The 26185-nt window shown below is 41.0% G+C and overlaps 1 protein-coding gene across 1 annotated transcript in view; it reads right to left on the bottom strand.

The window, feature by feature from the left end:
- Nucleotides 1–26185, bottom strand: part of LOC106606387 (protein HID1) — a 113030-nt gene that overhangs the window by 7878 nt on the left and 78967 nt on the right. Inside the window, exons 11-14 of the mRNA XM_045715702.2 lie at nt 18951–19102; nt 18354–18432; nt 12897–13061; nt 6333–6569 (exon numbers count right to left, since the gene is read on the bottom strand). Coding sequence (XP_045571658.1) covers nt 6333–6569; nt 12897–13061; nt 18354–18432; nt 18951–19102 — 633 coding nt within the window. The remainder of the gene's footprint in view (nt 1–6332; nt 6570–12896; nt 13062–18353; nt 18433–18950; nt 19103–26185) is intronic.

Raw genomic sequence — 26185 nt, 5'->3', positions numbered from 1 at the left:
GTAGTTATAGGTTGTGTACCTGGTATAGAATACAAGTAGTGTTCAGATAGTTGTTATAGGTTGTGTACCTGGTATAGAATACAAGTAGTGTTCAGATAGTAGTTATAGGTTGTGTTCCTGGTATAGAATACAAGTAGTGTTCAGATAGTAGTTATAGGTTGTGTTCCTGGTATAGAATACAAGTAGTGTTCAGATAGCAGTTATATATAGGTGGTCATACAGGGTTTTTTCTGGATCAAAAATGGGCTTAGGTGGTGAGCGTGGCAATGGGCACGGTCAGCATGGCTGAATTTCAGAGGCCTCCATCTTGGTATGTAAAACAATATATTTTTGGGCAATTTTAGTATTTTTAAGCCAATTTCCTGCAATTCTCAGTATTTGTCCATGGAACCGAGATATATATTTGCAATTCTACACATTTTACCATGGCGCTGGGAGAAAATTTTGCAATTTTAAAGCTAATTTCCAGTGATTCTACATATTCTGCCATGGAGCTGAGAGGAAATGTTGGTTTTAAAGATAATTTCCAGGGACTTACATATTCTGCAATGGAGCTGAGAGAAAATGTTGCAGTTTTAAAGTTAATTTGCTGCAATTCTAAACTCTTTGCCATGGAGTTACGTTTTAAATATAAATTCCTGAAATTCTATGCATTTTGCCATGGATAACGCTGTGTTATTTTGCTCAAACTTAATAACAAAATCAATATACTGTTAAATCCATTGTTTGTAGAATTTTCTATTGCCATGACTTTCTAGCTTTTATTTTTATATTCTAAAACTGTATATACAGTGCCTTGTGAAAGTATTCACCCCTTTAACATTTGTCCTATTTTGTTGCCTTACAACCTGGAATTAAAATAGATTTTTTGCAGTTTGTATCATTTGATTTACACAACATGCCTACCACTTTGAAGATGCAAAATATTTTTTCTTGTGAAACAAACAAGAAATAAGACAAAAAAAAATGAAAACTTGAGCGTGCATAACTATTCACACCCAGAGTCAATACTTTGTAGAGCCATATTTTCCAGCAATTACAGCTGCAAGTCTCTTGGGATATGTCTCTATAAGCTTGGCACATCTAGACACTGGGATTTTTGGCCATTCTTCAAGGCAAAACTGCTCCAGCTCCTTCAAGTTGGATGGGTTCCTGCTGGTGTACAGCAATCTTTAAGTCATACCACAGATTCTCAATTGGATTGAGGTCTGGGCTTTGACTAGGCCTGTCACGTCCTGACCAGTAAAAGGGGTTATTTGTCATTGTAGTTTGGTCAGGGCGTGGCAGGGGATGTTTGTTTTGGTGTTTTTGGTTTAGGTTCTATGTTTTCTATTTCTATGTTGGGTTTTTGGTAGGACCTCCAATTAGAGGCAGCTGGTTGTCGTTGTCTCTAATTGGAGGCCATATTTAGTTGAGGTTTGTTTCACTTGTGTTTTGTAGGTGGTTATTTCCTGTATAGTCTGTGCACCTTATGGGACTGTTTTGTCGTTTGTTTCTTTTGTTTAACTTGTTATGGATAGAGGGCAGTATTTTCACGGCCGGATAAAAAACGTAACCGACTTAATCTGATTATTACTCCTGCCCAGAAACTAGAATATGCATATAATTATTAGCTTTGGATAGAAAACACTCCAAAGTTTCTAAAACTGTTTGAATGGTGTCTGTGAGTATAACAGAACTCATTTGGCAGGCCAAAACCTGAGAATATTCTAAACAGGAAGCGCCCTCTCTGACCATTTCTTGGCCTTCTTGATCATCTCTATCCAAAACAGGGGATCTCTGCTGTAACGTGACATTTTCTAACGCTCCCATTGGCTCTTAGAAGGCGCCAGAATGTTGAATGATGACTTTGCAGGCCATGGCTGAAAAACAGTAGCGCATTTGGTAAGTGGTCGATCTGAGAACAATGAGACTGGCGTGCGCGTGCACGAGACGACTCTATGTTTTCATTTTCAGTCTTTGAACGAAAACAACGACTCCCGGTCGGAATATTATCGCTTTTTTACTGCTTCGAAGTACAGTAATGGAATATTTTGAATTTTTTTGTCACGAAACGCGCCGGGCGCGTCACCATTCGTTACCCTTCGGATAGTGTCTTGAACGCACAACAAAACGCCGCTATTTGGATATAACTATGGATTATTTGGAACCAAACCAACATTTGTTATTGAAGTAGAAGTCCTGGGAGTGCATTCTGACGAAGAACAGCAAAGGTAATCCAATTTTTCTTATAGTAAATCTGAGTTTGGTGAGTACCAAACTTGGTGGGTGTCAAAATAGCTAGCCATGATGGCCGGGCTATCTACTCAGAATATTGCAAAATGTGCTTTCACCGAAAAGCTATTTTAAAATCGGACATAGCGATTGCATAAAGGAGTTCTGTATCTATAATTCTTAAAATAATTGTTATGTTTTTTGTGAACGTTTATCGTGAGTAATTTAGTAAATTCACCGGAAGTTTCGGTGGGAATGCTAGTTCTGAACGTCACATGCTAATGTAAAAAGCTGTTTTTTGATATAAATATGAACTTGATTGAACAAAACATGCATGTATTGTATAACATAATGTCCTAGGAGTGTCATCTGATGAAGATCATCAAAGGTTAGTGCTGCATTTAGCTGGGGTTTTGGTTTTTGTGACATTATATGCTAGCTTGAAAAATGGTCTGATTATTTCTGGCTGGGTACTCTCCTGACATAATCTAATGTTTTGCTTTCGTTGTAAAGCCTTTTTGAAATCGGACAATGTGGTTAGATAAAGGAGAGTCTTGTCTTTAAAATGGTGTAAAATAGTCATATGTTTGAAAAATGGAAGATTTTGGATTTTTGAGGAGTTTGTAATTCGCGCCACGCCCTATCATTGGATATTGAAGCGGTGTTCCGCAAGCGGAACATCTAGATGTAAGAGGTTAACAAGAATTTAAGCTTTCTGCCTATACAAAACATGCCTATATCCTGGAAAGTTTGCTGTTACTTACAACGTCATTCTAATCACATTAGCACACGTTAGCAACAACCGTCTCGGTATTGGGACAACGATCCCGTAGAGTAGGTGAACGGATGATCTCCGCATGTGTGGTTCCCACCGTGAAGCATGGAGGAGGAGGTGTAATGGTGTGGGGGTGCTTTGCTGGTGACACTGTCTGTGATTTATTTAGAATTCAAGGAACATTTAACCAGCATGGCTAGCACAGCATTCTGCAGTGATACGCTATCCCATCTCGTTTGCTTAGTGGGACTATTATTTGTTTTTTCAACAGGACAATGACACAACACACCTCCAGGCTGTGTAAGAGCTATTTGACCAAGAAGGAGAGTGATGGAGTGCTGCATCAGATGACCTGGCCTCCACAATCACCCAACCTCAACCCAATTGAGATGCTTTGGGATGAGTTGGACCGCAGAGGAAGGAAAAGCTGTCAAGTGCTCAGCATATGTGGGAACTCCTTCAAGACTGTTGGAAAAGCATTCCAGGTGAAGCTGGTTGAGAGAATGCCAAGAGTGTTTAAAGCTGTCATCAAGGCAAAGGGTGGCTACTTTGAATCATCTAAAATCTATTTTGATTTGTTTAACACTTTTTTGGTTACTACCTGATTCCATGTGTTATTTCATTCTTTTGATGTCTTCACTATTATTCTACAATGTAGAAAATAGTAAAAATAAAGAAAACTAGTTGAATGAGTAGGTGTGTCCAAACTTTTGACTGGTACTGTATATATATTTTTTACAATATGGACTTAAGTGTAATGAAAAAAGTGTTTCTATGGCAAAAATCCCTGGTTATACTTACAGTGCCTTCGAAAGTATTCAGACCCCTTGACTTTTCCCACATTTTGTTACGTTACAGCCTTATTCTAAAATTTATTAAATAAAGCAATTTCCTACACACAATACCCCATTATGACAAAGCGAAAAGAAGGGAAAAAAAGGCCTCCTGAGTGGCGCACTGCATCACAGTGCTAGCTGTGTTACTAGAGATCCTGGTTCGAGTGCAGGCTCTGTCGCAGCCGGCCGCAACCGGGAGACCCATGGGGCTGCGCACAATTGTCCCAGCGTCATCCGGGTTAGGGGAGGGTTTGGCCGGCAGGGGTGTTCTTGTCCCATCGCGCACTAGAGACTCCTGTGGTGGGCACGCTGACACGGTCGCCAGGTGTACGGTGTTTCCTCCGACACATTGGTGTGGCTGGCTTCCGGGTTAAGCGGGCATTGTGTCAAGTAGCAGTGTGGCTTGGCTGGGTTGTGTTTCGGAGGACGCACGGCTCTCGACCTTCGCCTCTCCCGAGTCCGTACGAGAGTTGCAGCAATGGGACAAGACTGTAACTACCAATTGGATACCATGACATTGGGGAGAAAAAGGGGTAAAAAAAAATCATTAAAGAAATAAAATAAAACAGAAATACATTATTTACATAAGTATTCAGACCCTTTGCTATGAGACTCGGAATTGAGCTCAGTGTCAAGACTTCCACTGAAGTCGGTTCCTCTCCTTGTTCGGGCGGCGTTCGGCGGTTGACGTCATCGGTCTTCTAGCCATCGCCGATCCACCTTTCATTTTCCATTTGTTTTGTCTTGTTTTCCCACACACCTGGTTTACATTTCCCTCATTACTTGTCGTGTATTTAACCCTCTGTTCCCCCCATGTCTGTGTGTGAAATTGTTTGTTGTAAGTGCTTGTGCACATTTTGACTGGTGCGCGACGGGTTTAGTATCCATACTTTTGTATTTCTGGATGCCGTTGGTTTTGTTAATTAAACTGCTCCGGTTATTACCCAGTTCTGCTCTCCTGTGTCTGACTTCACTGCCACCAGTTACGCACCCCTTACACTCAGCTGTATCCTGTTTCCATTGATCATCCTTGAGATGTTCCTACAACTTGATTGGAGTCCACCTGTGTAAAATTCAATTGATTTGACATGATTTGGAAAGGCACACACTTGTCTATATAAGGTCCCACAGTTGACAGTGCATGTCAGAGCAAATATCAAGCCATGAGGTCGAAGGAATTGTCAGTAGAGTTCCAGAGACTGGATTGTGTCGAGGCACAGATCTGGGGAAGGGTACCAACACATTTCTACAGCATTGAAGGTCCCCAAGAACACAGTGGCCTCCATCATTCTTAAATGGAAGAAGTTTGGAACCACCAAAGACTCTTCCTAGAGCTGGCCACCCAGCCAAACTGAGCAATCGAGGGAGAAAGGGCCTGATCAGGGAGGTGACTAAGAACCCAATGGTCACTCTGACAGAGCTCTAGAGTTCCTCTGTGGAGATGGGAGAAGCTTCCAGATCGACAACCATCTCTGCAGCACTACACTAATTAGGTCTTTATGGTAGAGTGGCCAGACGGAAGCCACTCCTCAGTAAACGGCACACGACAGCCCGCTTGGCGTTTGCCAAAAGACACCAAAAGACTCTCAGACCATGAGAAACAAGATGCTCTGATCTGATGAAACCAAGATTGAACTCTTTGGCCTGAATACCAAGCATCACATCTGGTGGAAACCTGGCACCATCCCTACGGTGAAGCATGGTGGTGGCAGCTTCATGCTGTGGGGATGTTTTCCAGCGGCAGGATCTAGGAGACTAGTCAGGATCGAGGCAAAGATGAACGGAGAGATACTTGATGAAAACCTGCTCCAGAGCGCTTAGGACCTCAGACTGGGGTGAAGGTTCACCTTCCAACAGGACAATGACGCTAAGCAGCCAAGACAACGCAGGAGTGGCTTTGGGACAAGTCTCTGAATGTCCTTGAGTGGCCCAGCCACAGTCCGGACTTGAACCCGATCTAACATCTTTGGAGAGACCTGAAAATAGCTGTGCAGCAATGCTCCCCATTCAACCTGAAAGAGGCTTTGCTTTATCTTGGCCAGGTCGCAGTTGTAAATGAGAACTTGTTCTCAACTGGCCTACCTGATTAAATAAAGGTGAAATAAAAAAAGAATAATAAAATAAAAATAAAGCTTGAGAGGATCTACAGAGAAGAATGGGAGAAACTCCCCAAATACAGGTGTACCAAGCTTGTAGAGTCATACCCAAGAAGACTCGAGGCTGTAATCGCTGCCAAAGGTGTTTCAACTAAGTACTGAGTAAAGGGTCTGAATACTTATGTAAATGTAATATTTCATTTGAATTTTTTATAAATTTGCAAAAATTGATAAATACGTTTTTTTCTTTTTTATTATGGGGTATTGTGTGTAAATTGGTGAGAAAAAAAAGGATTTAATCAATTTTAGAATAAGGCTGTAACCTAACAAAATGTGGATAAAGTCAAGGGGTCTGAATACTTTCCGAAGGCACCGTATATAAGTTGTTATAGTTATAGATCGGTGGTGTACCTGGTATAGCGACCAGGCTGGTCTTCAGCGTTCCTGGCTCGGCGGGGACGGCCGGACGGGAACCCTCCATGGACACCGTCTCCTGGGAGCTGGTACGGGAGATGCCGGTGATGGCATCCGGTGACTTTCTCTTCCTCAGCAAGGCCGTCTGGATGGAGGAAGGGTCGGACGGCAGGTTGGCCAACTGATGGAACAAGTTGCGTTTGCGGATAATGGCGTAGACTAGGTTACAGTTTCCTGGAAGAAAATTGCAAATTTAAGAGCAAGGGATTATGAGGGTTACATTGATACGACACAGCAGCACATCAAAGGAAGGCAGTAAATAGTCCTTCTACTGACTGAACCCACAGAAAGTAAGAAACATATAAATAGACTAATTACAATTCCCTTTCATATTGTATTTATTTTTCCATGGAACAGTGAGGAATTAAAAAAAAGGGGTGGATCAGCTTAATATTGCGGAAAGAATATTGCTTCCATCAATATAATTGTCTGCATCATTTCCAATCCCCCATATATTTTTTGTGTAAATATATATATCCATACACGCATGCATACATATACACATATATACATACACATACCTATATAAACATACATACTTTTTTTAAGAATATACCTTTATTATTATTCCCCGCAAACCCTACCACCAATCCCCCAATTGGAGTAAACTAATAAACACTTCGGCTTTTACCTTCAATTTATTCATCTGATACACATTTTACAGACACAGTCTATTTTACAATAGTTCTTTTTTGTTTGTTTTTAGTCCTTCCTCTATTTCGGATGTCCATCCAGTTTGATTTCTATTTGTAACTGTGCTATTTCACAAAAGTTCTGAACCTATATACATTTTACAGACCCCGTATGTTTTACATTGTTTATCCTGTTATTAGTCCCACCCTTCAGCTCCATTCAACCCCTCCCATCTATCTCTCAACATCATCCATTTCGGATTTCTATTTGCCATATATTTTTCAACTGTGCTGTGATGCTTCACAAAACAATTGAACCTTTCTATTCTCATAGCTTCTACAGATTGTAAATTAAAAATAAACATTTTTGCTAAAATAATTATTATATTATTGATTGATTGACTATGGCTTTTCAAATCACCCAGTATTGCTATCTGCAGCGTTAGTTCTAGGCAAATGTTGCAATTCTTCAGCCATTCCTGGACCTGTGACCAAAAACGAGCTACATATGGACAATACCAAAATAAATGATCTAATGACTCTGCCTCCTCACAGCAGAATCTGCAGAGCTGGGAAGATTGTATCCCCCATATATATAACATTCTATTAGTTGCAAGAATTTTGTATAGTAATTTAAATTGAAAAATTCGAAGTTTTGAATCCGCCGTTGTTTTGCGTATCAATTCATAAACCATATGCCATGGAATGGGTACGTCGAAAATCTCTTCCCAACTATTTTGCAATTTATATGGCACAGCTGTCAGTTTTTTGGTCCTTAAATGAAATTGGTATATGTTTTTATTTATCACACTTTTCTTTAACCATTTATGTTCTTTAATACAGGGCCGACATACAAGTTCCTTACTTTTTTCCACTTCTACTTGCCTCTTCCATTTTTGTGGTAATGCTGCAATTAATTGGTTGTAATTTTGGGTAGAGCAGACATTTCCATATGGCTGTGTTAGTTGCATGTGTGACATCACTCCACCAGTCCTATTTATAATATCATTCACTAAAATTATACCTTTTTTTTTAAATGTCTTTGAAAAATACAGTTTTTTTATCAATTACTATATTTGAATTTAACCACAATATTTGTTGTATTGTTTGTTCTGTCTTTTCAGGTGGGTTAAACTGAAATTGCAACCAACTTTTTAAGGCTTGTTTAAAAATAAAGATATTTTGGAGATTATTTCCTTTTCAAACAACTGAAAGTGGGCAGGTGTAATCTGAAAAAAGGGAAAAAGGCCCTTCTTGAAGATAGGATGAGACATTCGTACCAATTTACTAGAAAACCAGTTTGGATTTAAGTATAACTTTGGTATGACTGATGCCTTTAGTGAGAGGATTAATTCTTTAATATTTAATAATTTCTGCCCTCCGAATTCATATTCACTATATAAATAGGCCATTTTAATTTTATCTGGCTTGCCATTCCAAGTAAAATTGAATATTTTTTGTTCATATAATTTAAAAAGCAGGTCACTAGGTGTAGGCAAAACCATAAGCAAAGAGGTAAACTGTGATATGACTAAAGAGTTAATCAGGGTGATTTTTCCACAAATAGACAGGTATTTTCCTTTCCATGGTAGCAAGATCGTAATATAGTACACTTATCATAATTTGGTTTTAATCCAGAAAGGATAGCAAAAGTATCTAGATCCTCTATGAGGCCGTGGAGAGACTCTAATTGTGGTTTTAGAAGAAAACATGAATCATTGGCGTACAATGACACCTTAGTTTTTAAACCACGGTTTTCTAATCCCTCAATATTATTGTTTGATCTAATCTTAACAGCTAACATTTCGATGGCAATAATAAATAGATATGCCGATAGTGGACAACCTTGTTTTACTCCTCTAGATATTTTTAAACTTTCTGAGATGTAGCCATTATTTACTATTTTACACCTAGGGTTACTATACATAACTTTAACCCATTTTATAAGAGATTCCCCAAAATTGAAATATTCTAGGCATTTATATATAAACTCCAGTCGTACTTTATCAAAAGCCTTTTCAAAATCAGCTATGAAAACCAGGCCTGGTGTCCCCGATATTTCATAGTATTCTATTGTTTCCAGTACTTGTCTTATATTATCTCCAATGTATTGTCCATGTAAAAAACCTGTGTGATAAGGATGAATAATATCTGACAATACTTTTTTAATTCTATGCGCCAAGCATTTTGCTAGGATTTCTGCATCACAACACTGAAGTGTAAGAGGTCTCCAATTTTTTAAGTGGACTGGATCTTTATATATACCACTTGGGTCCTGTTTCAGTAATAATGATATCAGACCTTCTTGTTGCGTGTCTGATAATCTACCATTTATATAGGAGTGGTTAAAACATGCTAATAATGGTCCTTTGAGTATATCAAAAAAAGTTTTGTATACTTCCACTGGTATGCCATCCAGCCCTGGGGTTCTCCCATCCTTAAAGGCCCCAATTGCATCAAACAGTTCCTCCTCTGTAATTTGGCCTTCACATGAGTCTTTCTGTACAGATGTTAATTTTACATTATTATTAGGAAAAAATCCATACAATTAGTTTCAGTTAGTGGAGATGGAAGAGCCTGAAACGAAAACATATTCTTAAAGTACTTTACTTCCTCTTTCAAAATATCATTTGGTGAATCATGTGTGACTCCATCATTTGTAACAAGTTTTAATAAACATTTTTGGGTAGTATTTCTATATTGAAGATTGAAAAAGAATGGTGCATTTTCCCCCATATTCCATCCAGTTCGCTTTATTTTTTATAATATACTGCTCAAAAAAATAAAGGGAACACTAAAATAACATATCCTAGATCTGAATGAATGAAATAATCTTATTAAATACTTTTTTCTTTACATAGTTGAATGTGCTGACAACAAAATCACACAAAAAGAATCAATGGAAATCCAATTTATCAACCCATGGAGGTCTGGATTTGGAGTCACACTCAAAATTAAAGTGGAAAACCACACTACAGGCTGATCCAACTTTGATGTAATGTCCTTAAAACAAGTCAAAATGAGGCTCAGTAGTGTGTGTGGCCTCCACGTGCCTGTATGACCTCCCTACAACGCCTGGGCATGCTCCTGATGAGGTGGCGGATGGTCTCCTGAGGGATCTCCTCCCAGACCTGGACTAAAGCATCCGCCAACTCCTGGACAGTCTGTGGTGCAACGTGGCGTTGGTGGATGGAGCGAGACATGATGTCCCAGATGTGCTCAATTGGATTCAGGTCTGGGGAACGAGCGGGCCAGTCCATAGCATCAATGCCTTCCTCTTGCAGGAACTGCTGACACACTCCAGCCACATGAGGTCTAGTATTGTCTTGCATTAGGAGGAACCCAGGGCCAACCGCACCAGCATATGGTCTCACAAGGGGTCTGAGGATCTCATCTCGGTACCTAATGGCAGTCAGGCTACCTCTGGCGAGCACATGGAGGGCTGTGCGGCCTCCCAAAGAAATGCCACCCCACACCATGACTGACCCACCGCCAAACCGGTCATGCTGGAGGATGTTGCAGGCAGCAGAACATTCTCCACGGCGTCTCCAGACTCTGTCACGTCTGTCACGTGCTCAGTGTGAACCTGCTTCATCTGTGAAGAGCACAGGGCGCCAGTGGCGAATTTGACAATCTTGGTGTTCTCTGGCAAATGCCAAACGTCCTGCACGGTGTTGGGCTGTAAGCACAACCCCCACCTGTGGACGTCGGGCCCTCATACCACCCTCATGGAGTCTGTTTCTGACCGTTTGAGCAGACACATGCACATTTGTGGCCTGCTGGAGGTCATTTTGCAGGGCTCTGGCAGTGCTCCTCCTGCTCCTCCTTGCACAAAGGCAGAGGTAGCGGTCCTGCTGCTGGGTTGTTGCCCTCCTACGGCCTCCTCCACATCTCCTGATGTACTGGCCTGTCTCCTGGTAGCGCCTCCATGCTCTGGACACTACGCTGACAGACACTGCAAACCTTCTTGCCACAGCTCGCATTGATGTGCCATCCTGGATGAGCTGCACTACCTGAGCCACTTGTGCGGGTTGTAGACTCCGTCTCATGTTACCACTAGAGTGAAAGCACCGCCAGCATTCAAAAGTGACCAAAACATCAGCCAGGAAGCATAGGAACTGAGAAGTGGACTGTGGTCACCACTGCAGAACCACTCCTTTATTGGGGGTGTCTTGCTAATTGCCTATAATTTCCACCTGTTGTCTATTCCATTTGCACAACAGCATGTGAAATGTATTGTCAATCAGTGTTGCTTCCTAAGTGGACAGTTTGATTTCACAGAAGTGTGATTGACTTGGAGTTACATTGTGTTGTTTAAGTGTTCCCTTTATTTTTTTGAGCAGTGTATATTACACTGGATCTTTCTTGAATAAGTTCCTCCATTTCTTTTTGTTTTTCCTCTAACTTATTCTTCGCCTCTATAGTACCGTTTTGTTAGTCCTTCAATTTCCTTTGTTAATATGGACTCTTTTGATCTAAATTGCTTTTGTTTTATAGATGAGTACTGAATTGCATGGCCTCTAAAGGCACACTTAAAAGTGTCCCATACAATAAGGGGATCTGCTGTACCTATGTTATGTCTGAAAAAGTCAGTTATAAATTCTTCTGTCCTAGTTCTAAACAATTTATCATCTAGTAGGCTTTGATCAAATTTCCAATATCGTCGCCCACGTGGAAATTCTGTAAGAGTAATATATATGCCAATTATGTGATGATCCGACCGCATTCTGTCCCCTATCAACACTTTTTAACTTTTGGTGCCAGAGAGAATGGCATAAGAAAGTAGTCAAGACGACTAGCTTGATTAAGCCTCCGCCATGTATATCTCACTAGGTCAGGGTATTTAAGTCTCCATATATCCACTAATTCCAATATATCCATGACATTCATGATTTCCTTAAGAGCCTGAGGGTGACAATTTGTAGTGTGATTTCCTTTCCGGTCCATAGAAGTATTTAAGACCGTATTAAAATATCCCACCATAATAATAGAGTCTAGTGTTGCTTGTAGAGTTGATAAATTCTTATATATATTTTCAAAGAAGCTTGGACCGTATAGGTTAATAAGCCATATCTGTTTATTGTCCAATAACATATTTAAAATAATCCATCTACCTTGATAATCTGTTTGGACAATTTGCACATTTGGATCAAAATGGCTGTTAATTAATACCATCACCCCTTTTGAATTTCTTTGCCCATGGGAGAAATATATTTCGCCCCCCCAGTTCTTTTTCCACAAAACGTCATCTAAAATTGTTGAATGAGTTTCCTGTAAACATAGATATTATATTCCTTCTCTTTTAGCCAGGTAAATACTGACTGTCTTTTCTTATTATCTGCTAGGCCATTACAATTGTAACTGGCTATACTTATTTCACCACTTACCATAATGAGACACAACTTTAAATTCTATTTATGAAAATATATGTTTGTAAACGTACCATTAAAAAGTAACATGATGATTGAGTGTCTATATAGCTGTACCATGATATTTGCATTGCTACTAAGTAAACCTCCAATTGGTCCCTACTATTCCACCCGCTAAAAGCCTTCCTCATTCCTAGTTGGGTTGTCATCCCAATGCCCGGCAGACCACCCCTGATCCCCCGTATCCCATAGCCCTGAACAGACTGGGATCCACAGTGAGGAATTGAGAGCCGGAGATAGATTATAGAGGGGCCCAGGTAGGAGAGTGGCAGAGACAGGCTTAAACCCCCGTCGCTAGCCGGTATCTGTGGTCCGGAGTCGGCAGCAATACCAACAGACCAGACTCCGGCAGGACTACATACAGTCCTATGCTATTCTACGGAGTCAGACATGTAACCTGTTCTGAGAGCAGCAGGCTGGGTAAACACTGATCCTCTCACCATCAAACTGGTACTGGATGATGTTGTTGAAGGCCTCCAGCAGGAAGAAGACAAGATGGTAGTTCTGGGAGGCGGAGAAGAGGAACCAGTTGGTGGAGAAGGCTTCCAAGAGGTGGAGCAGCTTGTTAGCTGCCACCATGGACAGACTCTTCAGGTAGGGAGACACTGTGGAGGAGAGGGAGGAGGAGTCATTCAGGTAGGGAGACACTGTGGAGGAGAGGGAGGAGGAGTCATTCAGGTAGGGAGACACTGTGGAGGAGAGGGAGGAGGAGTCATTCAGGTAGGGAGACACTGTGGAGGAGAGGGAGGAGGAGTCATTCAGGTAGGGAGACACTGTGGAGGAGAGGGAGGAGGAGTCATTCAGGTAGGGAGACATAAGGAAGTGACGCAGAGGAAGTAGAGCCGGATGCCTCGTCCGGATCCGCAGAAGGCGAGTAGGAAAGCTGCCGTTACCGTCAATATTACTCGCCAACGTGCAATCATTGGACAATAAACTAGACGAGGTACGATCCTGAATATCCTACCAACGGGACATCAAAAACTGTAATATCCTATGTTTCACAGAATCGTGGCTGAATGACGACATGGATATTCAGCTAGCGGGATACACGCTGCACCGGCAAGACAGTGACTGTCCGCACACTCCGGTAATGGGGGGCTGGTGTACGAAATCTAAAGAAGTCTCTAGATTTTGCTCGCCTGAAGAAGAGTATATTGTGATAAATTGCAGGCCACACTACTTGCCTAGAGAGTTCTCAGCTATACTTTTTGTGGCTGTTTATTTACCACCACAATCAGATGCGGGCACTAAGACTGCACTCAGTTAGCTGTAAAAGGAAATAAGCAAACAGGAAACCCCTCACCCAGAGGCGGCGCTCCTAGTGGCCGGAGACTTTAATGCAGGGAAACTTAAATCAGTTCTACCAATTCTCTATCAACATGTTAAATGTGCAACCAGAGGGAAAAAAATTCTAGATCACCTGTACTCCACACACAGAGACGCGTACAAAGCTCTCCCTTGCCCTCCATTTGGTAAATCCGACCACAACTCTATCCTCCTGATTCCTGCTTACAAGCAAAAATTCAAGCAGGAAGCACCAGTGACTCGGTCTATAGAAAAATGGTCAGATGATGCAGATGCTAAACTACTGGACTGTTTTGCTATCACAGACTGGAACATTTTCCGGGATTCTTCTGATGACATTGAGGAATACACCACATCAGTCACTGGCTTTATCAATAAGTGCATTGAGGACGTCGTCCCCACAGTGACTGTACGTACATACCCCAACCAGAAGCCATGGATTACAGGCAACATTCGCACTGAGCTAAAGGGTAGAGCTGCTGCTTTCAAGGTGCGGGACTCTAACCCGGAAGCTTACAAGAAATCCCGCTATGCCCTGCGACGAACCATCAAACAGGCAAAGCGTCAATACAGGGCTAAGATTGAATCATACTACACCGGCTCCGACGCTCGTCTTATGTGGCAGGGCTTGCAAACTATTACAGACTACAAAGGGAAGCACAGCCACGAGCTGCCCAGTGACACGAGCCTACCAGACAAGCTAAATCACTTCTATGCTCGCTTCGAGGCAAGCAACACTGAGGCATGCATGAGAGCATCAGCTGTTCCGGACGACTGTGTGATCACGCTCTCCGTAGCCAACGTGAGTAAGACGTTTAAACAGGTCAACATACACAAGGCTGCAGGGCCAGACGGATTACCAGGACGTGTGCTCCGGGCATGTGCTGACCAACTGGCAGGTGTCTTCACTGACATTTTCAACATGTCCCTGATTGAGTCTGTAATACCAACATGCTTCAAGCAGACCACCATAGTCCCTGTGCCCAAGAACACAAAGGCAACCTGCCTAAATGACTACAGACCCGTAGCACTCACGTCTGTAGCCATGAAGTGCTTTGAAAGGCTGGTCATGGCTCACATCAACACCATTATCCCAGAAACCCTAGACCCACTCCAATTTGCATACAGATCCACAGATGATGCAATCTCTATTGCACTCCACACTGCCCTTTCCCACCTGGACAAAAGGAACACCTATGTGTGAATGCTATTCATTGACTACAGCTCAGCGTTCAACACCATAGTACCCTCAAAGCTCATCACTAAGCTAAGGAACCTGGGACTAAACACCTCCCTCTGCAACTGGATCCTTGACTTCCTGACGGGTCGCCCCCAGGTGGTGAGGGTAGGTAGCAACACATCTGCCACACTGATCCTTAACACTGCAGCTCCCCAGGGGTGCATGCTCAGTCCCCTCCTGTACTCCCTGTTCACCCACAACTGCATGGCCAGGCACGAGTCGAACATCATCATTAAGTTTGCAGATGACACAACAGTGGTAGGCCTGATCACCGACAACGACGAGACAGCCTATAGGGAGGAGGTCAGAGACCTGGCCTGGTGGTGCCAGAATAACAACCTATCCCTCAACGTAACCAAGACTAAGGAGATGATTGTGGACTACAGGAAAAGGAGCACCGAGCATGTCCCCATTCTCATCGACGGGGCTGTAGTGGAGCAGGTTGAGAGCTTCAAATTCCTTAGTGTCCACATCAACAACAAACTAGAATAGTCCAAAGACACCAAGACAGTCGTGAAGAGGGCACGACAAAGCCTATTCCCCCTCAGGAAACTAAAAAGATTTGGCATGGGTCCTGAGATCCTCAAAAGGTTCTACAGCTGCAACATCGAGAGCATCCTGACCGGTTGCATCACTGCCTGGTACGGCAATTGCTCGGCCTCTGACTGCAAGGCACTTCAGAGGGTAGTGCGTACGGCCCAATACATCACTGGGGCAAAGCTGCCTGCCATCCAGGACCTCTACACCAGGCGGTGTCAGAGGAAAACCCTAAAAATTGTCAAAGACCCCAGTCACCCCAGTCATAGACTGTTCTCTCTACTACCGCATGGCAAGCGGTACCGGAGTACCAAGTCTAGGACAAAAAGGCTTCTCAACAATTTTTACCCCCAAGCCATAAGACTTCTGAACAGGTAACCAATGGTTACCCAGACTATTTGCATTGTGTGCCCCCCCAACCCCTCTTTTACGCTGCTGCTACTCTCTGTTGATCTTATATGTATAGTCACTTTAACTATACATTCATGTACATACTACCTCAATTGGCTCGACCAACCAGTGCTCCCGCACATTGGCTAACCGGGCTATCTGCATTGTGTCCCACCACCCGCCAACCCCTCTTTTACGCTGCTGCTGCTCTCTGTTTATCATATATGCATAGTCACTTTAACCATATCTACATGTACATACTACCTCAATCAGCCTGACTAACCGATGTCTGTATATAGCCTTGCTACTCTTATTTTCAAATGTATTTTTACTGTTGTTTTATTTCTTTACTTACCTACACACACACACACACACACACACACACACACACCTTTTTTTTTTCGCACTATTGGTTAGAGCCTGTAAGTAAGCATTTCACTGTAAGGTCTACACCTGTTGTATTCGGCGCACATGACAAATAAACTTTGATTTGAGACACTGTGGAGGAGAGGGAGGAGGAATCATTTGTAGAGATACTGTAAATTTTGACCACAGACTGAGCCTAATCCTAGCTAGACTAAAAAGCAAGTAACATCTCAATATGCATGTACAGCATCTAAGAATGACTTAACCTGTTGGGGCTAGGGGGCAGTATTTGCTCGGCCGGATAAAAAACGTACCCGATTTAATCTGGTTACTTCTTCTGCCCAGTAACAAGAATATGCATATAATTATTGGCATGGATAGAAAACACCCTAAAGTTTCTAAAACTGTTTGAATGGTGTCTGTGAGTATAACAGAACTCATTTGGCAGGCCAAAACCTGAGAAGATTCCTTACAGGAAGTGGCCTGTCTGACCATTTCTTGCCCTCCTTGATCATCTCTAACAAATACAGGGGATTTCTGGCATGACGTGACACTTCCTACAGCTCCCATGGGCTCTCAGAAGGCGGGAAAAAGCTGAACGATGTAATTCCATCCCAAGGCTGAAACACATTAGCGCGTTTGGCAAGTGCTCTATCAGAGGGCCATTAGACTGAGGCTCGTGCATGAGGGGATAGCATGCTTTTACTTTCACTCTCTTTGTAATAAAAAACGATTTCCCGGTCGGAATATTATCGCTTTTTTACGAGAAAAATGGCATAAAAATTGATTTTAAACAGCGGTTGACATGCTTCGAAGTACGGTAATGGAATATTTAGAATTTTTTTGTCACGAAATGCGCCGTGCTCGTAACCCTTCTTTACCCTTTCGGATAGTGTCTTGAACGCACGAACAAAACGCCGCTATTTGGATATAACAATGGATTATTTGGGACCAAACCAACATTTGTTATTGAAGTAGAAGTCCTGGGAGTGCATTCTGACGAAGAACAGCAAAGGTAATAACATTTTTCTTATAGTAAATCTGACTTTGGTGAGTGCTAAACTTGCTGGGTGTCTAAATAGCTAGCCCTGTGATGCCGGGCTATCTACTTAGAATATTGCAAAATGTGCTTTCACCGAAAAGCTATTTTAAAATCGGACATATCGAGTGCATAGAGGAGTTCTGTATCTATAATTCTTAAAATAATTGTTATGTTTTTTGTGAACGTTTATCGTGAGTAATTTAGTAAATTCACCGGCAGTGTTCGGTCGGAATGCTAGTCACATTCTAGTCACATGCTAATGTAAAAAGCTGGTTTTTGATATAAATATGAACTTGATTGAACAAAACATGCATGTATTGTATAACATAATGTCCTAGGGTTGTCATCTGATGAAGATCATCAAAGGTTAGTGCTGCATTTAGCTGCGGTTTGGGTTTATGTGACATTATATGCTAGCTTGAAAAATGGGTGTCTGATTATTTCTGGCTGGGTACTCTGCTGACATAATCTAATGTTTTGCTTTCGTTGTAAAGCCTTTTTGAAATTGGACAGTGTGGTTAGATTAACGAGAGGTATTTGAATATCGCGCCAGGGGATTACACTGGCTGTTGAGTAGGTGGGACGCAAGCGTCCCACCTAGCCCATAGAGGTTAATGAGTACATCTGTTTAGGTGTTAAAGGTGATCTCAGGGACTGTCCCAAAGTAATGTAATATTGAACTGTTCAATACCTCAGAACTTTCTGTGAGGCTGAGGTTACAACAAGGAGTGTAGATGTTTCCTGTGGATCGGATTGCCTCATGATGACGTGTTGCTGTGCCGATTGTAGCCTACTGTATGTTTTAAATGTTGTAACGCTGTAATGACTACTGCTGTAATGTACCGCTGTAACACTGTAACGCTGTAATGACTACTGCTGCCTTCTTGGCCAGGTCTCTTTTCTAAAATAGACTATGTATCTCAATGGGACTTTCCTGGTTAAATGAAGGTTGAATAAATAAATAAAGAACCATGTGCATATTTGACCAGCAGATGGAGCCAGTGCAGAGCTACTCGCCATTCACTACGATGGTGAGCAGGCAGTCAAAGAGAGGCTGTAGACGCTGGTGGCCGCTGGTGATGATCTTGTGGAACACCTGGAGATCACACAGAGGTACAGACATAGAGATAGAATTACTAGAAGGGACAAGGGAAATTTGACTGGAACACTTATGGGTACACTCAATCGCCGTCAAGCCACCCATCAGAGAACATTTATTGACTTGAATGTCTGTTGTAGCAATTATATTTCTATAGGACCTGGATTCAAATAGTATTTGTTTCCATTCAAATGCTTTATCTGCGCTTCATTGATCTTGCTTGACGCAATGGAACCAATGGGAGAGTCCCAATAGAGATAACCCTGCCCATTTGGCACTCCATGCTCAATTAAAAATATTTGAATGAAATACTATTTGAATCTAAGTGTAATAAAGACACCAAGCTATAACTGGAGAGCCTTTTTAATTAACACATAGAGGCAGATCACAGAAAATGTAATATTGCCTGCAGAATTAATCCATTTGCTACAGTCACACTGTATTCAACAGAGATATATTGTATTCATTCTATATTTATGCTGTAGCCTACTGTAACTTGTATGGCAGAGTCTTACTACTATGAGTAGGTCGGCGTGGGTCCCTGTAAACACTGGGATGTCCATAGGTACGTGGACAGAGTAGGGCTTGTTGAGACGCACGCCAAAGTTCCTCTCTCCACTCAGCAGCAGCAGGATGAAGACACCGATGTGCATGAGACCCACACGGGCTGTAGCAGAAACACGTGCGCACACACACACACACGAGCGAGAGACAATCACTAAAACCATTACCAAGGCATACGTTAATAAAGCAGACATTCACAGCCGTTTTCAGATATATAGTATATTCCAGCCCCTACAGACAGATATATAGTATATTCCAGTCCCTACAGACAGATAGTAAATTCCAGTCCCTACAGACAGATAGTATATTCCAGCCCCTACAGACAGATATATAGTATATTCCAGCCCCTACAGACAGATATATAGTATATTCCAGCCCCTACAGACAGATATATAGTATATTCCAGCCCCTACAGACAGATACATAGTATATTCCAGCCCCTACAGACAGATATATAGTATATTCCAGCCGCTACAGACAGATACATAGTATATTCAGCCCCTACAGACAGATATATAGTATATTCCAGCCCCTACAGACAGATACATAGTATATTCCAGCCCCTACAGACAGATATATAGTATATTCCAGTCCCTACAGACAGATATATAGTATATTCCAGCCCCTACAGACAGATATATAGTATATTCCAGTCCCTACAGACAGATATATAGTATATTCCAGCCCCTACAGACAGATATATAGTATATTCCAGCCCCTACAGACAGATATATAGTATATTCCAGCCCCTACAGACAGATATATAGTATATTCCAGTCCCTACAGACAGATACATAGTTTATTCCAGCCCCTACAGACAGATATATAGTATATTCCAGCCCCTACAGACAGATATATAGTATATTCCAGCCCCTACAGACAGATATATAGTATATTCCAGCCCCTACAGACAGATATATAGTATATTCCAGTCCCTACAGACAGATATATAGTATATTCCAGTCCCTACAGACAGATATATAGTATTATCCAGCCCCTACAGACAGATACATAGTATATTCCAGCCCCTACAGACAGATATATAGTATATTCCAGCCCCTACAGACAGATATATAGTATATTCCAGCCCCTACAGACAGATACATAGTATATTCCAGTCCCTACAGACAGATATATAGTATATTCCAGCCCCTACAGACAGATATATAGTTTATTCCAGTCCCTACAGACAGATATATAGTATATTCCAGTCCCTACAGACAGATATATAGTATATTCCAGTCCCTACAGACAGATACATAGTATATTCCAGCCCCTACAGACAGATATATAGTATATTCCATTCCCTACAGACAGATACATAGTATATTCCAGCCCCTACAGACAGATACATAGTATATTCCAGCCCCTACAGACAGATATATAGTTTATTCCAGTCCCTACAGACAGATATATAGTATATTCCAGTCCCTACAGACAGATACATAGTATATTCCAGCCCCTACAGACAGATACATAGTATATTCCAGTCCCTACAGACAGATATATAGTATATTCCAGCCCCTACAGACAGATATATAGTATATTCCAGCCCCTACAGACAGATAGTATATTCCAGCCCCTACAGACAGATATATAGTATATTCCAGTCCCTACAGACAGATATATAGTATATTCCAGCCCCTACAGACAGATATATAGTATATTCCAGCCCCTACAGACAGATATATAGTATATTCCAGCCCCTACAGACAGATATATAGTATATTCCAGCCCCTACAGACAGATATATAGTATATTCCAGTCCCTACAGACAGATACATAGTATATTCCAGCCCCTACAGACAGATATATAGTATATTCCAGCCCCTACAGACAGATATATAGTATATTCCAGCCCCTACAGACAGATATATAGTATATTCCAGCCCCTACAGACAGATACATAGTATATTCCAGCCCCTACAGACATATATTTAGTATATTCCAGTCCCTACAGACAGATATATAGTATATTCCAGTCCCTACAGACAGATATATAGTATATTCCAGCCCCTACAGACAGATATATAGTATATTCCAGTCCCTACAGACAGATATATAGCATATTCCAGCCCCTACAGACAGATATATAGTATATTCCAGTCCCTACAGACAGATATATAGTATATTCCAGTCCCTACAGACAGATACATAGTGTATTCCAGCCCCTACAGACAGATATGTAGTTTATTCCAGTCCCTACAGACAGATATATAGTATATTCCAGTCCCTACAGACAGATATATAGTATATTCCAGTCCCTACAGAAAGATATATAGTATATTCCAGCCCCTACAGATATATAGTATATTCCAGTCCCTACAGACAGATAGTATATTCCAGTCCCTACAGACAGATATATAGTATATTCCAGCCCCTACAGACAGATATATAGTATATTCCAGCCCCTACAGACAGATATATAGTATATTCCAGCCCCTACAGACAGATATATAGTATATTCCAGTCCCTAAAGACAGATATATAGTATATTCCAGCCCCTACAGACAGATATATAGTATATTCCAGCCCCTACAGACAGATATATAGTATATTCCAGCCCCTACAGACAGATATATAGTATATTCCAGCCCCTACAGACAGATATATAGTATATTCCAGCCCCTACAGACAGATATATAGTATATTCCAGCCCCTACAGACAGATATATAGTATATTCCAGCCCCTACAGACAGATATATAGTATATTCCAGCCCCTACAGACAGATATATAGTTTATTCCAGTCCCTACAGACAGATATATAGTATATTCCAGCTCCTACAGACAGATAGTATATTCCAGTCCCTACAGACAGATATATAGTATATTCCAGCCCCTACAGACAGATATATAGTATATTCCAGCACCTACAGACAGATATATAGTATATTCCAGCCCCTACAGACAGATATATAGTATATTCCAGTCCCTAAAGACAGATATATAGTATATTCCAGCCCCTACAGACAGATATATAGTATATTCCAGCCCCTACAGACAGATATATAGTATATTCCAGCCCCTACAGACAGATATATAGTATATTCCAGCCCCTACAGACAGATATATAGTATATTCCAGCCCCTACAGACAGATATATAGTATATTCCAGCCCCTACAGACAGATATATAGTATATTCCAGCCCCTACAGACAGATATATAGTATATTCCAGTCCCTACAGACAGATATATAGTATATTCCAGCCCCTACAGACAGATATATAGTTTATTCCAGTCCCTACAGACAGATATATAGTATATTCCAGCCCCTACAGACAGATATATAGTATATTCCAGCCCCTACAGACAGATACATAGTATATTCCAGCCCCTACAGACAGATATATAGTATATTCCAGTCCCTACAGACAGATATATAGTATATTCCAGTCCCTACAGACAGATATATAGTATATTCCAGTCCCTACAGACAGATATATAGTATATTCCAGTCCCTACAGACAGATATATAGTATATTCCAGTCCCTACAGACAGATACATAGTATATTCCAGCCCCTACAGACAGATATATAGTATATTCCATTCCCTACAGACAGATACATAGTATATTCCAGCCCCTACAGACAGATACATAGTATATTCCAGCCCCTACAGACAGATATATAGTTTATTCCAGTCCCTACAGACAGATCTATAGTATATTCCAGTCCCTACAGACAGATACATAGTATATTCCAGCCCCTACAGACAGATATATAGTATATTCCAGCCCCTACAGACAGATATATAGTATATTCCAGCCCCTACAGACAGATACATAGTATATTCCAGCCCCTACAGACAGATATATAGTTTATTCCAGTCCCTACAGACAGATCTATAGTATATTCCAGTCCCTACAGACAGATACATAGTATATTCCAGCCCCTACAGACAGATATATAGTATATTCCAGCCCCTACAGACAGATATATAGTATATTCCAGTCCCTACAGACAGATACATAGTATATTCCAGCCCCTACAGACAGATATATAGTATATTCCAGCCCCTACAGACAGATATATAGCATATTCCAGCCCCTACAGACAGATATATAGTTTATTCCAGTCCCTACAGACAGATATATAGTATATTCCAGTCCCTACAGACAGATATATAGTATATTCCAGTCCCTACAGACAGATACATAGTGTATTCCAGCCCCTACAGACAGATATGTAGTTTATTCCAGTCCCTACAGACAGATATATAGTATATTCCAGTCCCTACAGACAGATATATAGTATATTCCAGTCCCTACAGACAGATATATAGTATATTCCAGCCCCTACAGATATATAGTATATTCCAGTCCCTACAGACAGATAGTATATTCCAGTCCCTACAGACAGATATATAGTATATTCCAGCCCCTACAGACAGATATATAGTATATTCCAGTCCCTAAAGACAGATATATAGTATATTCCAGCCCCTACAGACAGATATATAGTATATTCCAGCCCCTACAGACATATATTTAGTTTATTCCAGTCCCTACAGACAGATATATAGTATATTCCAGTCCCTACAGACAGATATATAGTATATTCCAGCTCCTACAGACAGATATATAGTATATTCCAGCCCCTACAGACAGATACATAGTATATTCCAGTCCCTACAGACAGATATATAGTATATTCCAGTCCCTACAGACAGATATATAGTATATTCCAGCCCCTACAGACAGATACATAGTATATTCCAGCCCCTACAGACAGATACATAGTATATTCCAGTCCCTACAGACAGATATATAGTATATTCCAGCCCCTACAGATATATAGTATATTCCAGTCCCTACAGATATATAGTATATTCCAGTCCCTACAGACAGATAGTATATTCCAGCCCCTACAGACAGATATATAGTATATTCCAGCCCCTACAGACAGATATATAGTATATTCCAGCCCCTACAGACAGATATATAGTATATTCCAGTCCCTACAGACAGATATATAGTATATTCCAGCCCCTACAGACAGATATATAGTATATTCCAGCCCCTACAGACAGATATATAGTATATTCCAGCCCCTACAGACAGATATATAGTATATTCCAGCCCCTACAGACAGATATATAGTATATTCCAGCCCCTACAGACAGATATATAGTATATTCCAGCCCCTACAGACAGATATATAGTATATTCCAGCCCCTACAGACAGATATATAGTATATTCCAGCCCCTACAGACAGATATATAGTTTATTCCAGTCCCTACAGACAGATATATAGTATATTCCAGCTCCTACAGACAGATATATAGTATATTCCAGCCCCTACAGACAGATACATAGTATATTCCAGTCCCTACAGACAGATATATAGTATATTCCAGCCCCTACAGACAGATATATAGTTTATTCCAGTCCCTACAGACAGATATATACTATATTCCAGTCCCTACAGACAGATATATAGTATATTCCAGTCCCTACAGACAGATATATAGTATATTCCAGTCCCTACAGACAGATACATAGTATATTCCAGCCCCTACAGACAGATATATAGTATATTCCAGCCCCTACAGACAGATATATAGCATATTCCAGCCCCTACAGACAGATATATAGTTTATTCCAGTCCCTACAGACAGATATATAGTATATTCCAGTCCCTACAGACAGATATATAGTATATTCCAGTCCCTACAGACAGATACATAGTGTATTCCAGCCCCTACAGACAGATATGTAGTTTATTCCAGTCCCTACAGACAGATATATAGTATATTCCAGTCCCTACAGACAGATATATAGTATATTCCAGTCCCTACAGACAGATATATAGTATATTCCAGCCCCTACAGATATATAGTATATTCCAGTCCCTACAGACAGATAGTATATTCCAGTCCCTACAGACAGATATATAGTATATTCCAGCCCCTACAGACAGATATATAGTATATTCCAGCCCCTACAGACAGATATATAGTATATTCCAGCCCCTACAGACAGATATATAGTATATTCCAGTCCCTAAAGACAGATATATAGTATATTCCAGCCCCTACAGACAGATATATAGTATATTCCAGCCCCTACAGACATATATTTAGTTTATTCCAGTCCCTACAGACAGATATATAGTATATTCCAGTCCCTACAGACAGATATATAGTATATTCCAGCCCCTACAGACAGATATATAGTTTATTCCAGTCCCTACAGACAGATATATATAGTATATTCCAGTCCCTGCAGACAGATATATAGTATATTCCAGTCCCTACAGACAGATACATAGTATATTCCAGCCCCTACAGACAGATATATAGTTTATTCCAGTCCCTACAGACAGATATATAGTATATTCCAGTCCCTACAGACAGATACATAGTATATTCCAGCCCCTACAGACAGATACATAGTATATTCCAGCCCCTACAGACAGATACATAGTATATTCCAGCCCCTACAGACAGATATATAGTATATTCCATTCCCTACAGACAGATACATAGTATATTCCAGCCCCTACAGACAGATACATAGTATATTCCAGCCCCTACAGACAGATATATAGTTTATTCCAGTCCCTACAGACAGATATATAGTATATTCCAGTCCCTACAGACAGATACATAGTATATTCCAGCCCCTACAGACAGATACATAGTATATTCCAGTCCCTACAGACAGATATATAGTATATTCCAGCCCCTACAGACAGATATATAGTATATTCCAGCCCCTACAGACAGATAGTATATTCCAGTCCCTACAGACAGATATATAGTATATTCCAGCCCCTACAGACAGATATATAGTATATTCCAGCCCCTACAGACAGATAGTATATTCCAGTCCCTACAGACAGATATATAGTATATTCCAGCCCCTACAGACAGATATATAGTATATTCCAATCCCTACAGACAGATATATAGTATATTCCAGTCCCTACAGACAGATATATAGTATATTCCAGCCCCTACAGACAGATATATAGTATATTCCAGCCCCTACAGACAGATATATAGTATATTCCAGCCCCTACTGTAACGCTCTGGCCATAGAGAGGGTTTTTTTGTTCTCTATTTTGGTTAGGCCAGGGTGTTACATGGGTGGGCGTTCTATGTTTATTTTTCTATGTTGGTTTGTTTCTTTGGTTTGGCCGTGTGTGGCTCTCAATCAGGAATAGCTGTAGATCGTTGTT

This window comes from Salmo salar, chromosome 03 (assembly GCF_965601325.2).
Source record: "Salmo salar chromosome 03, fSalSal1, whole genome shotgun sequence".
NCBI classification, from domain to species: Eukaryota; Metazoa; Chordata; class Actinopteri; order Salmoniformes; family Salmonidae; genus Salmo; species Salmo salar.
This window is presented reverse-complemented; position numbering and strand designations above follow the sequence as displayed.